General features: G+C 40.1%; 1 protein-coding gene across 1 annotated transcript; it reads left to right on the top strand.

Moving 5' to 3' along the window:
- Nucleotides 1-8,106: 8,106 nt before the first annotated feature.
- On the top strand, nt 8,107-12,133 carry Adam25 (a disintegrin and metallopeptidase domain 25). The gene is made up of 2 exons (NM_001420983.1): nt 8,107-8,229; nt 9,622-12,133. The coding sequence occupies exon 2, from the start codon at nt 9,681-9,683 to the stop codon at nt 11,958-11,960; it is 2,280 nt and encodes a 759-aa protein (NP_001407912.1). The 5' UTR covers nt 8,107-8,229; nt 9,622-9,680; the 3' UTR covers nt 11,961-12,133.
- Nucleotides 12,134-15,103: the final 2,970 nt, after the last annotated feature.

Genomic DNA, 15,103 nt, shown 5'->3' with positions numbered 1-15,103 from the left:
GTCTTGGCAACAAAACAAAGAGAATGAAAGCACACAAACATAACCTCACATCCAAATATGAATATAACGGGAAGCAATAATCACTATTCCTTAATATCTCTCAACATCAATGGCCTCAACTCCCCTATAAAAAGACATAGATTAACAAACTGGATACGCAACAAGGACCCTGCATTCTGCTGCCTACAGGAAACACACCTCAGAGACAAAGACAGACACTACCTCAGAGTGAAAGGCTGGAAAACAACTTTCCAAGCAAATGGTCAGAAGAAGCAAGCTGGAGTAGCCATTCTAATATCAAATAAAATCAATTTCCAACTAAAAGTCATCAAAAAAGATAAGGAAGGACACTTCATATTCATCAAAGGAAAAATCCACCAAGATGAACTCTCAATCCTAAATATCTATGCCCCAAATACAAGGGCAGCTACATATGTAAAAGAAACCTTACTAAAGCTCAAAACACACATTGCACCTCACACAATAATAGTGGGAGATTTCAACACACCACTCTCATCAATGGACAGATCATGGAAACAGAAATTAAACAGTGATGTCGACAGACTAAGAGAAGTCATGAACCAAATGGACTTAACAGATATTTATAGAACATTCTATCCTAAAGCAAAAGGATATACCTTCTTCTCAGCTCCTCATGGTACTTTCTCCAAGATTGACCATATAATTGGTCAAAAAACGGGCCTCAACAGGTACAGAAAGATAGAAATAATCCCATGCGTGCTATCGGACCACCACGGCCTAAAACTGGTCTTCAATAACAATAAGGGAAGAATGCCCACATATACATGGAAATTGAACAATGCACTACTCAATGATAACCTGGTCAAGGAAGAAATAAAGAAAGAAATTAAAAACTTTTTAGAATTTAATGAAAATGAAGATACAACATACCCAAACTTATGGGACACAATGAAAGCTGTGCTAAGAGGAAAACTCATAGCGCTGAGTGCCTGCAGAAAGAAACAGGAAAGAGCATATGTCAGCAGCTTGACAGCACACCTAAAAGCTCTAGAACAAAAAGAAGCAACTACACCCAGGAGGAGTAGAAGGCAGGAAATAATCAAACTCAGAGCTGAAATCAACCAAGTAGAAACAAAAAGGACCATAGAAAGAATCAACAGAACCAAAAGTTGGTTCTTTGAGAAAATCAACAAGATAGATAAACCCTTAGCCAGACTAACGAGAGGACACAGAGAGTGCGTCCAAATTAACAAAATCAGAAATGAAAAGGGAGACATAACTACAGATTCAGAGGAAATTCAAAAAATCATCAGATCTTACTATAAAAACCTATATTCAACAAAATTTGAAAATTTTCAGGAAATGGACAATTTCCTAGACAGATACCAGGTACCGAAGTTAAATCAGGAACAGATAAACCAGTTAAACAACCCCGTAACTCCTAAGGAAATAGAAGCAGTCATTAAAGGTCTCCCAACCAAAAAGAGCCCAGGTCCAGACGGGTTTAGTGCAGAATTCTATCAAACCTTCATAGAAGACCTCATACCAATATTATCCAAACTATTCCACAAAATTGAAACAGATGGAGCCCTACCGAATTCCTTCTACGAAGCCACAATTACTCTTATACCTAAACCACACAAAGACCAAACAAAGAAAGAGAACTTCAGACCAATTTCCCTTATGAATATCGACGCAAAAATACTCAATAAAATTCTGGCAAACCGAATTCAAGAGCACATCAAAACAATCATCCACCATGATCAAGTAGGCTTCATCCCAGGCATGCAGGGATGGTTTAATATACGGAAAACCATCAACGTGATCCATTATATAAACAAACTGAAAGAACAAAACCACATGATCATTTCATTAGATGCTGAGAAAGCATTTGACAAAATTCAACACCCCTTCATGATAAAAGTCCTGGAAAGAATAGGAATTCAAGGCCCATACCTAAACATAGTAAAAGCCATATACAGCAAACCAGTTGCTAACATTAAACTAAATGGAGAGAAACTTGAAGCAATCCCACTAAAATCAGGGACTAGACAAGGCTGCCCACTCTCTCCATACTTATTCAATATAGTTCTTGAAGTTCTAGCCAGAGCAATCAGACAACAAAAGGAGATCAAGGGGATACAGATAGGAAAAGAAGAGGTCAAAATATCACTATTTGCAGATGACATGATAGTATAATTAAGTGATCCCAAAAGTGCCACCAGAGAACTACTAAAGCTGATAAACAACTTCAGCAAAGTGGCTGGGTATAAAATTAACTCAAATAAATCAGTTGCCTTCCTCTATACAAAAGAGAAACAAGCTGAGAAAGAAATTAGGGAAACGACACCCTTCATAATAGACCCAAATAATATAAAGTACCTCGGTGTGACTTTAACCAAGCAAGTAAAAGATCTGTACAATAAGAACTTCAAGACACTGAGGAAAGAAATTGAAGAAGACCTCAGAAGATGGAAAGATCTCCCATGCTCATGGATTGGCAGGATTAATATAGTAAAAATGGCCATTTTACCAAAAGCAATCTACAGATTCAATGCAATCCCCATCAAAATACCAATCCAATTCTTCAAAGAGTTAGACAGAACAATTTGCAAATTCATCTGGAATAACAAAAAACCCAGGATAGCTAAAGCTATCCTCAACAATAAAAGGACTTCAGGGGGAATCACTATCCCTGAACTCAAGCAGTATTACAGAGCAATAGTGATAAAAACTGCATGGTATTGGTACAGAGACAGACAGATAGACCAATGGAATAGAATTGAAAACCCAGAAATGAACCCACACACCTATGGTCACTTGATTTTTGACAAAGGAGCCAAAACCATCCAATGGAAAAAAGATAGCATTTTCAGCAAATGGTGCTGGTTCAACTGGAGGGCAACATGTAGAAGAATGCAGATCGATCCATGCTTATCACCCTGTACAAAGCTTAAGTCCAAGTGGATCAAGGACCTCCACATCAAACCAGACACACTCAAACTAATAGAAGAAAAACTAGGGAAGCATCTGGAACACATAGGCACTGGAAAAAATTTCCTGAACAAAACACCAATGGCTTATGCTCTAAGATCAAGAATCGACAAATGGGATCTCATAAAACTGCAAAGCTTCTGTAAGGCAAAGGACACTGTGGTTAGGAAAAAACGGCAACCAACAGATTGGGAAAAGATCTTTACCAATCCTACAACAGATAGAGGCCTTATATCCAAAATATACAAAGAACTCAAGAAGTTAGACCGCAGGGAAACAAATAACCCTATTAAAAAATGGGGTTCAGAGCTAAACAAAGAATTCACAGCTGAGGAATGCCAAATGGCTGAGAAACACCTAAAGAAATGTTCAACATCTTTAGTCATAAGGGAAATGCAAATCAAAACAACCCTGAGATTTCACCTCACACCAGTGAGAATGGCTAAGATCAAAAACTCAGGTGACAGCAGATGCTGGCGAGGATGTGGAGAAAGAGGAACACTCCTCCATTGTTGGTGGGATTGCAGACTGGTAAAACCATTCTGGAAATCAGTCTGGAGGTTCCTCAGAAAATTGGACATTGAACTGCCTGAGGATCCAGCTATACCTCTCTTGGGCATATACCCAAAAGATGCCCCAACATATAAAAGAGACACGTGCTCCACTATGTTCATCGCAGCCTTATTTATAATAGCCAGAAGCTGGAAAGAACCCAGATGCCCTTCAACAGAGGAATGGATACAGAAAATGTGGTACATATACACAATGGAATATTACTCAGCTATCAAAAACAACGAGTTTATGAAATTCATAGGCAAATGGTTGGAACTGGAAAATATCATCCTGAGTGAGCTAACCCAATCACAGAAAGACATACATGGTATGCACTCACTGATAAGTGGCTATTAGCCCAAATGCTTGAATTACCCTAGATCCCTAGAACAAACGAAACTCAAGACGGATGATCAAAATGTGAATGCTTCACTCCTTCTTTAAATGAGGAAAAAGAATACCCTTGGCAGGGAAGGGAGAGGCAAAGATTAAAACAGAGACTGAAGGAACACCCATTCAGAGCCTGCCCCACATGTGGCCCATACATATACAGCCACCCAATTAGACAAGATGGATGAAGCAAAGAAGTGCAGACCGACAGGAGCCGGATGTAGATCGCTCCTGAGAGACACAGCCAGAATACAGCAAATACAGAGGCGAATGCCAGCAGCAAACCACTGAACTGAGAACAGAACCCTCGTTGAAGGAATCAGAGAAAGAACTGGAAGAGCTTGAAGGGGCTCGAGACCCCAAAAGTACAACAATGCCAAGCAACCAGAGCTTCCAGGGACTAAGCCACTACCTAAAGACTATGCATGGACTGACCCTGGACTCTGACCTCATAGGTAGCAATGAATATCCTAGTAAGAGCACCAGTGGAAGGGGAAGCCCTGGGTCCTGCTAAGACTGAACCCCCAGTGAACTAGACTGTTGGGGGGAGGGCAGCAATGGGGGGATGGTTGGGAGGGGAACACCCATAAGGAAGGGGAGGGGGGAGGGGGATGTTTGCCCGGAAACTAAAGAATTATTATTACGTATTAAATAAATTTTAAAAAAAGAAAAAAAAAACAAAAAAAAGAAAAAACAAACAAAAAAAATAAAAGAACTTCTAGGGGAATCAACATCCCTGACTTCAAGTTGTACACAGCAATAATGATAAAGACTGTATGGTATTGGTACAGAGACAGGGAGGTAGATCAATGGAATAGAATCAGAGACCCCAAGATGTTCAAGATGCCTGAGCCATGTTCTATCTGCTCTAAGGAAAGCTGCTAACAGGGAGTAGAACCAGCATAGGAGAAAGAATACTGAGAAACCATTAGACAAAACTCAACACCCCTTCTTCATGTTAAAAGTCTTGAAAAGATCAGGAATTCAAGGCCCAAACCTAAACACAGTAAAATCAATATACAGCAAACCAGTAGCCAACATCAAACTAAATGGAGAGAAACTTGAAGCAATCCCACTATAATCAGGGACTAGACAAGGTTGCCCACTCTCTCTCCCTACTTATTCAATATAGTACCTGAAGTCCTAGCCAGAGCAATCAGACAACAAAAGGAGGTCAAAGGGATACAAATTGGAAAGGAAGAAATCAAAATATCACTATTTGCAGATGATATGATACTATATTTCAGGGACCCCAAAAGTTCCACCAGAGAACTCCTAAGCCTGATAAACAACTTCAGCAAAGTGGCTCGATATAAAATTCACTCAAACAAATCAGTAGCCTTCCTCTACTCAAAGGATAATCAGTCTGAGAAAGAAATTAGGGAAATGACACCCTTCACAATAGTCCCAAATAATATAAAATATCTTGGTGTGACTCTAACCAAGCAAGTGAAAAGATCTGTATGACAAGAACTTCCTGAAGAAAGAAAGTGAAGATCTCAGAAGATGTAAAGATGCTCATGGATTGGCAGGCTCAATATTGTAAAAATGGCTATCTTGCCAAAAGCAATCTACACATTCAATGCAATCCTCATCAAAATTCCAACTTAATTCTTCAGTTATAAAGAGCAATTTACAAATTCATGTGGAATAACAAAAAACACAGGATAGTGAAAACTATCCTCAACAATAAAAGAACTTCTGGGGAATCAACATCTCTGACTTCAAGCTGTATTACACAGCAATAACTGTATGGTATTGGTACAGAGATGGGCAGGTAGATCAATGGAATAGAATTGAAGACTGAAAAATGAACCCACACACCTATGGGCACTTGATTTTTGACAAAGGAGCCAAAACAATCAAATGGAAAAAAGATGGTATTTTTAGCAAATGGTGCTGGTTCAACTGGAGGTCAACATGTAGAAGAATGCAGATCAATCCATGCTTAGCACTCTGTACAAAGCTTAAGTCCAAGTGGATCAAGGACCTCCACATCAAACCGCATACACTCAAACTAATAGAAGAAAAACTAGGGAAGCATCTGGAACACATGGGCACTGGAAAAAATTCCCTGAACAAAACACCAATGGCTTATGCTCTAAGATCAAGAATCGACAAATGGGATCTCATAAAACTACAAAGCTTCTGTAAGGCAAAGGACACTGTGGTTAGGACAAAACGGCAACTAACAGATTGGGAAAAGATCTTTACCAATTCTACAACAGATAGAGGCCTTATATCCAAAATATACAAAGAACTCAAGAAGTTAGACCGCAGGGAGACAAATAACCCTATTAAAAAACGGGGTTCAGAGCTAAAGAAAGAATTCGCAGCTGAGGAATGCCGAATGGCCGAGAAACACCTAAAGAAATGTTCAACATCTTTAGTCATAAGGGAAATGCAAATCAAAACAACCCTGAGATTTCACCTCACACCAGTGAGAATGGCTAAGATCAAAAACTCAGGTGACAGCAGATGCTGGCGAGGATGCGGAGAAAGAGGAACACTCCTCCATTGTTGGTGGGATTGCAGACTGGTAAAACCATTCTGGAAATCAGTCTGGAGGTTCCTCAGAAAATTGGACATTGAACTGCCTGAGGATCCAGCTATACCTCTCTTGGGCATATACCCAAAAGATGCCTCAACATATAAAAGAGACACGTGCTCCACTATGTTCCTAGCAGCCTTATTTATAATAGCCAGAAGCTGGAAAGAACCCAGATGTCCTTCAACAGAGGAATGGATACAGAAAATGTGGTACATCTACACAATGGAATACTACTCAGCTATCAAAAACAATGACTTCATGAAATTCATAGGCAAATAGATGGAACTGGAAAATATCATCTTTAAGGGCTTCTACCTGTGTACCTATGTTCTCCTGTATTTCTTTAAGGGAGTTTCTATGACCTTTTTAAAGTCCTCTATCATCATCGTGTGATGGGATTTTAGATCCAAATCTTGCTTTTCAGGTGTGTTGGGTTGTTCAGGACTTGCTATGGTTGGAGAACTGGGTTCTGATGGTGCTAAGTAGCATTGGTTTCTGTTGCTTATGTCCTTTCACTTGCCTCTTGCCATCTAGTTATCTCTTGTGTTAGCTCTCCTTGTTGTCTCTTACTGGACCCTATCCCTCCTTAAGTATATGATCATGTGATCCTGGATGTGTCAGAAATCTTGGTGGACAAGCTGCCTCTGAGTGTGGGCAGATTGGATGAAGATCCAGAACCCAGAGTCTGCTCCTGGGCTCCAGTGCAAGCTGGAAGGAAATTTTGCCTCTGCACAGGGTTGCCTACGTCCCTGTGTCCCAGGGTAGTCCCAGTTAGGCCAGGCATTGAGGGAGTGTTGTGGGTCTCACCTGTGACCCTGGCTTTGTTGGAAGTCCTGGAGGAAAGGCTTCCACTGGGTGTGGGTCTAGAAATTTCTCAATATCTCATCATTCAGTAGGTTTTGTTATTTAATCTCCTAGCGTTTATGTGTGTTTGATGTTTTCTGTACTTTTGATATGTGCCTTCAATTCATTATGATCAGATAGAATACAAATAATTAATTTCATTTCACTACATTTGGGAAGACTTCCATTCTTTTTTTCTTTTCTTTCTTTTTTTTTTTTTGGTTCTTTTTTTCAGAGCTGGGGACCGAACCCAGGGCCTTGCGCTTCCTAGGCAAGCGCTCTGCCACTGAGCCAAATCCCCAACCCCGAAGACTTCCATTCTTTCTTAGTATTCTATTTACTTTAGACAATGCTTCTTGGATACTAAGGGTATTTGCTCTGCCCTTATTAGAAAGATTATTTTGTAGTTTTCTGTTGAATCCAATTCATCTATGATGTCATTTAATGCTGATGCTTATTTGATTGTTTTGCCTGGACTCTGGGGTTCAACTGAGTTCATGCAGGCAACATGATCAAAAAAAAGTACAGAAGGTATAATAATTATGTGACTTTGTATAATAGTTATATGACTTTGTGGAAAATGCAGAATGGTAGTAAGAAAAAGAAGTTAATTCACTTTGAATTTATGAAGCCTACTAGGAAATCTGATTCCTCATACTGAGGAGTCAACAGAAAGCAAACTCGTTTGAGCTAGTACAGGCATGGGGGTAGAACCTTAGCAAGTTGCACTGTTCTGTGTCCTGAGAGTTTCTTGTTGCTAGGCAGTTCGATCTAGAACTCAACTGTATGAGAGAGAAAGAATGTGGGGACCAATATCTCTTTGTCATGGAAAGTCTCAAGAAAAAGCTACAGTGCAGTTGTGACACGACGCAAGCTATCATTAGACCAGGTCATGGACATTGTCATTTCACCTGCTAGTAAGTCATTCAAGAATTAACACTAGGCATAGAAGCACAAATAATTAGACTATGAGTTCATACAGGAACACACACCTTGACACTTACTCAGTATTTCAAACCATAACTAGATAAAAGAATTATATCTGTCTTCTTTCCTACTCTGCTCTATTTATTTGATTGGTCACTCTAAACCTTTTTAATGTGTGGCTACTCTGCCTTGAATAACACTGAGGTAGACATTATATTAGAAAAATGCTAGGTAGAGTGTATGGTACAGAGACTGATGCATTTGATGAAGCTATGGAAAGAAAAGAATGGAGAAAAGATTTTTAAAATCAAATTTAAGGTTTTTATAGTACATGGCACTATGTACTGTATGAATGAAAAAGTTATAGTCACTCAAGAACTATAACATGTTGAGTCATTGTATAAATTATTGTACATGGTAAGAAGAAAACTAAGATCATATTATTTTGTTTTTCTTTGAGAAGATTGCAGGACATTTTAAGAAAAAATTATGAATTCATATTGATTAATTATCAAGAGTATCACGTCAGTAATGATTAGACCTTTTCCATCAGAACAAAAACTAGTATTAAAAACTATCAAATGAATTTCACGAAAATATATTTCCTTAGAAATGGAAATATAAAAGACAATAAGTAATATATGCCTATACTTCAAGCTCTCGAATGGGAGCCAGAGGCTAAAGGACCATGAAATCAAAGCCAGGCAAGGTGATATACTGAAATCCCATCTTTAAAAACAACAGCTTGAAACCCACAAACATAGAGAATACCTGAGGATATTATAACGGTGCTCACAATTTAAAACTTTTGTCCAAAATAGATCCTAGATCTCTTGGTGTCTTGAACAATAAGCTTACAGTGTGTGTGTGTGTGTGTGTGTGTGTGTGTGTGAATAGTCCTGTGCATGTGTGTGTGTGTGTGTGTGTGTGTGTGTTGAAATAAAAAGTAATGTGAGCAGTATATACAAATCTCTCCTAACTAACGTAACATAACAATTCACTGTTGACAATTGGAAAAAACAATTTTATTTTTTCTAGATTAACAGATAGATAGATAGATAGATAGATAGATAGATAGATAGATAGATAGACAGTCATTATTCACTGACAACTTTGCTTTAAATATTTATTGTAGGCATGAAAACTCATGGATTTTAAATCCATGAGTTTTCTGTCTAGGTTCAGAGAACACCAATCTTGGAAAATTAAAATTTTCACTTACCCCCAGAGTTTGACTGTATTCCAACAAAATCAAACAGCAAATCTAATGCACTTTGTACAGCCATGCCTTTGAACTATACGTCAGCTATATTAAGCCATCTTTCTCTTCCACCATGGCCTGCCTATAACTGAGATACTCCAATTTCTGTCATTTCATTCAGTCTCACTGCTCTAATGCAACAACGCAGCCAGAAGACAGACCATTAAAAGCCAGCACTGCATGCAAACAAGACAAAGGGCATCCCCCTTTGCTGTCTCAGAGGACAAGGTAGCTATGGATAAAACTGTGGTACACACAAAACTACCTCATCTATACCTCTGGCTGAAGATATTGATCATTCTTTCATCATGGCCCTTGACTGGGTTTGCTCAGCACACCAGCCTCCCAGAAGTAGTGATACCCTTACAAGTCACAGGCAACAGACCAATGTGGGCTATGGGATGGCTGACCTATAGCCTGCACTTTGGGGGCCAGAAACATTTTATTTACATGAAGGCCAAGAAGTTCTTGGTATCTAGGCTCCTCTCTGTATTCACCTACACTAAGCAAGGTGCTCTACACAAGGACCAGCCTTATGTCCAGAAGGATTGCTACTACCATGGCTATATGGATGGAGACCCAGAGTTCATGGTTGCTATTACCACCTGTTCTGGAGGCTTTCAAGGAATATTACAGGTAAATGGCACAGTATATGAAATCAAGCCCAAGAACCTTTCTGCCACGTTTGAACATTTGGTTCATAAGATAGACCGTGAGGGGACAGAATTACTTCCCATGAGATGTGCACTGACAGAAGAGATAGCACGACAATTGAAGCTTCAGAAGAACGAGAACCTCACTCTGATGCAAAGCCACTACGAAGGATGGTGGACTCACAAGCGTTTTCTTGACCTGGCATTGGTTATTGACCGTGAGCGAATTCGTTATCATAACGATAATAGTTCACACGTGTTAGTGGAAGTATTCACCATTATCAATATAATAAATAAAATTTATCAGACATTGGATCTCGAGCTAGTTTTACTTGGAGTTGAGCTGTGGAATGAAAGAAATCACGTGCCCATACATAATATAGATGTCCTCCTATATGAATTTTGTATTTGGAAGACTCGCAGTCTTAATTTTCGTATTCCAAATGATATTGCACATCTTTTTGTGAATCATCATTTTGGTATTTACCTTGGTTTAGCTTACGTTGGAACGGTCTGTATGCCATCTCTTAATTGTGGAATTGATCGTCTGATAGGACATAATCTGTTTTATTTTGGACATATTATAGCACATGAGATGGGTCATAATTTGGGTATGCAGCATGATGAAGGATCGTGTACCTGTGGAGCAAAAGATTGCTTAATGGCTCCAACAGACAGTGGCATCCAGAAGTTCAGTAACTGTAGTTATTCTGCCTTTTGGACAACATATGCTACTGCCAACTGTATGCGCAAGGAAACGAAGCCATTAGGCAGCCTCAAAAGCAAGCGCTGTGGGAATGGAGTGGTCGATGATGGAGAGCAGTGTGATTGTGGATCTGCAGAAATGTGTGCAAGAGATCCATGTTGTAAGTCCAGCTGCACCCTCAAAGATGGGGCTACCTGTGCTTTCGGACTCTGTTGCACACATTGCCGTGTCATGCCATCAGGCACAGTTTGCAGAGAACAGGTCAATGAATGTGACCTTCCTGAATGGTGCAATGGCCATTCTTATAAGTGTCCTAATGACGTTTATTTGCTTGATGGGAGCCCCTGTCGAGGTGGTGGCTACTGCTATGAAAAGAGATGTAATAACCGAAATGAGCAGTGTAAGCAAATCTTTGGCCAAGAAGCCAGGAGTGCAGCTCAGAGTTGCTACAGAGAACTCAACACCCGAGGTGACCGTTTCGGCAACTGTGGTATGATCAGAGATGCATACTTAAGATGTCATGACTCAGACATCCTCTGTGGCAGACTTCAGTGTGAGAATGTAACAGGCATTCCCCTTTTGCAAGACCATTCCACTGTACACTGGACTCGCCTCAATGGTGTCACCTGTTGGGGAACTGACTACCATTTTGGGATGACAATCCCTGACGTTGGTTTCGTGAAAGACGGCACAGACTGTAGTCCAGAGCATGTGTGTATTAATAGAAAGTGTGTCAATAAGTCAATATGGATAAGTCAGTGTTCACCCAAGACATGCAACATGAAAGGTGTGTGCAACAATTTACACCACTGCCACTGTGACCTTGGGTGGGACCCACCATATTGCCTGGAAAGTGGCTTTGGTGGGAGTGTTGACAGTGGCCCTCTGCATTTGAAAGAAGAGAAACCTAAGGAAAGTAGGAAGCCAGTGATTCTCATTTGTATTCTTTTTGCTTGTTTTTCATTATTGTTTATTGTGTTTCTTTTTCTCTTGATTAGTTATGTAAATCAGCCCAAGAGTAAAGAATCCAATGTTCCCTCTTTAGAAAATACAGAAAATGACACTGATGTAAGGACCTCTTCAGCAACAAACACTTTGTAATTTCAAATATGGTATCAACTCTTCCTACATTTCCCATGTCCTACCATGTATTATCTTTGAAACACTGTGTGTTTCAAAATTCAGTGACACAAAGTCCTAGAGACATTTAGTATTTCAGCATGAAAAACCTCATCGTCATTCAATAAAGCTATGATCCTAGTACATAACTCACGGTCTTCACTCTCAGCAACTTTAGTGCTTCGGTTTCTCTTACAGTGTTCTCAGTAAAGGCCCACCTGAGGGCCTCTATGCCTGTAGTTTGGGTTTTGCCTCTCTCTCAGTTCCAAATCACCTCCTTTTTATTTTGCTTATCACATGGAAACAGGATTCTTTGGGTCCTGTTTGCTCACGGGCAGGCCTCCCTAGTAGAACTCTTCCTCAGGGGAGGCACAGGGAGATTGGAAACCTGGGGGAACTGTTTATCTAAAGCCCCTATCAGTGTTGCCTCAGCTGCTGTTCTCACCTGGGTAGCATCAGAAGCTTTATTTGGCTTTTGAATACAGCATGTGACCTATATCATGTGTGTATCCATAGAAAGTGTTGTCTTTGGTCACAATGAACAGCCACCGTGGGGTCTCCAGCAGTAAATATCAGTGCCTTTGCGACCTCTGGCTGACCCTACCTCATTGTCTAATGAGGGGCTATAAGGTAGTGTTGGTATTTGCTTATAGAGTAGACAGTGCTTCTACTAGCTTCCCACGATATAGCATTGTCACCTCCAGAGGAACAAAAAACACCTGCAAAGCAAGCTACCTCCCAAGTGCTGAGTCTTGGTTCTTTGAGCCTTTCCTGTATCACAAAGGTTCCATCCAGCACAATTTGCCAAAGCCCTCTTCAGGCACTGGGGTTCCACAATCAGGGAATTCAGTCCCAGACTCTGGGCTGAAAATCCTCAGTCTCTTCATTGTAACATCCAGTCCAGAGGTGTTAGAGACACCATGTAGTTGGCGGTGTGTGGCTCTCTCAGGAGCATATTATGTCATGTCTAGACGCTGAGTGACATGTCGCACACCTTAGCACACCAGAGAACACAGAAGGAGTCACATGCAGGAGAAGATTTTTGAATTTTCAGTCATAAATAATGTAACCTGGAGACTTTGCTTCACACTTTGCATTCAGAATGTCTTAAAGCCTCTAAACACGTCTCAGCAACTCAAGTATATTGCATTTTTTTTTCATTTCCGAGAGTCACAATTTGTCATTTTTTTTTTTTTTTTGGTTCTTTTTTTCGGAGCTGGGGACCGAACCCAGGGCCTTGCGCTTCCTAGGTAAGCGCTCTACCACTGTGCTAAATCCCCAGCCCCTATTTGTCATTTTTTAATTGAAAACATTTTTTTTTCATATGGTATGTTTTGATGGTTTCCCCTTCTCTCCTCTTCTCCCAGGTCCTCCCGCCCAAATTTATAATCTTTTTTCTTTTTTTCTTTAAACGAGCAACCAAACAGACGACAAAAAATTGAAATCAAGATAAAAAATGATCAATTAGACGAAAAGTGTCCATGTAGAAAGCAAAGTAAAATGAATCAAAAAAGAAACACCATTAAGCTTGTTTTCTGTTTGCTTACTACTCCTTAGCACTGGGTCTGCCTGAAGCTAATATAAACAGTGAAACTTTATTGGAGAAAAACAACTTCTGACACCAGGTATTAGTTTCAGATACCTTCTTGCTTAGCAGTAGGAGCCCATGTTACTTCCCCCCTCTTAATGCTGGAAACCTATCTTGAACCTACGTAGGGCTTGTGCATGGTGACTGTTTCTTTTAGTTCATATGCGTAGCAGTCCTGTTATTCCTGGGAGAGACAATGTCCTTGGAGTCATACACCTGCTGTGGCTCTTAAAATCTGTCTGCCTCTTCTGCATAAAATCACCAAGCTTGGGGGTGAGGGGGGGCATTGATGAAGCTATCCCATTTAGGAAAACAGTGTGTTTGTTTGTTTCTTTGTGGGTTTTGCTTGGGTTTTTGTTGTTAGTTTTGATTTGATTTTGGTTTTTGGTTTTTGGAGACACAATTTTTCTATGTAGATTTGGCTGTCCTAGAACTGGCTCTATAGACCAGATCAAATTCATGATAGTTCTGTCTGCCTCTGCTGCCCAAGTTCTGGGATTTTAAATGTGCTGCCACCACAACTCAGGGGAAAGTTGTGTTCTTAAATCTCTCAGTTGCTGTATTGTCCAACTGTGGGTTTCTGTGGGTGTTAATTGTCATCTTCTGTATGAAATGACTCTGATAGGCCTGAGTAGGAAGGCACTAATCTTTGGTTATACAGTTTGTCATTAGTAACCTTGTTACTGCAATGTTCCTTTGACAGGATAATGGTATTATGCTTTCTCTGGGATCATGACCTCTCTAGACTCAGATTCCTGGCCATTTTATCACTGTCAGGCATAGGTCCCATCTTATAGTCAGAAAGTGGTTTCTCCCTGGACAGTTGTGCCACTGTATCAGGCTGGAAGGCTTCTGTTGTAGGTGACAGGTTGGATGGCAAAGAGATAAAGGTGATTGCCTTTCACCTCCATAGCATGCAGAGGAACTTCCAACACCACAGAGACTAGCCAATAAGGTGAAACTTCTGACTAGGCACATGGTTGACTTCTACGTGTTTGATAACATATGTAAGTGCTATCTTTTCTTATAGGGCCCTACCATAAGTTTATGAAGAGTAACAACACCCTGGCATTAGCCTGATATTTTGGGGGTTTTCTTGGGGCCCCTCAGGCCAAAAAACTCTTGAAGATGTAACTCATTCCTACCACTGAAGGTATTCCTTGACAGCATATGATGGTGATATCTAGTTGGGGTTTTGACCGCCCTAATATTTAGTAACTCAATTTAGACTCCTTTCCTATGTATATATTTGAGAAAGATCCTACAGTAAGTTTTAATGATACTTATCCCTGTCCATATTCCCTCCTCTTTCTGCTCTCTTTTCCCTCCATCACTTTTGACCATCCTATTCTAGTTTTGCCTTTACATATCCATAATTATACATAGTATTCATTTCTTTAGAGATCCTCTCCTCCCTTTTACTCTCTTATTTGGTTCCTGGTCCTTGTGCTTATTATGATTGTAGAACCCATAATGAAGGCCTAAATCATATCATCCGTACATGAAAGATAACATACAATATTTGTTGGTGTGTGGG

Source organism: Rattus norvegicus, chromosome 16, assembly GCF_036323735.1.
Source record: "Rattus norvegicus strain BN/NHsdMcwi chromosome 16, GRCr8, whole genome shotgun sequence".
Lineage (NCBI taxonomy): Eukaryota > Metazoa > Chordata > Mammalia > Rodentia > Muridae > Rattus > Rattus norvegicus.
Note: the sequence above shows the minus strand (reverse complement) of the source record. Positions and strands in the feature narration are given on the sequence as shown.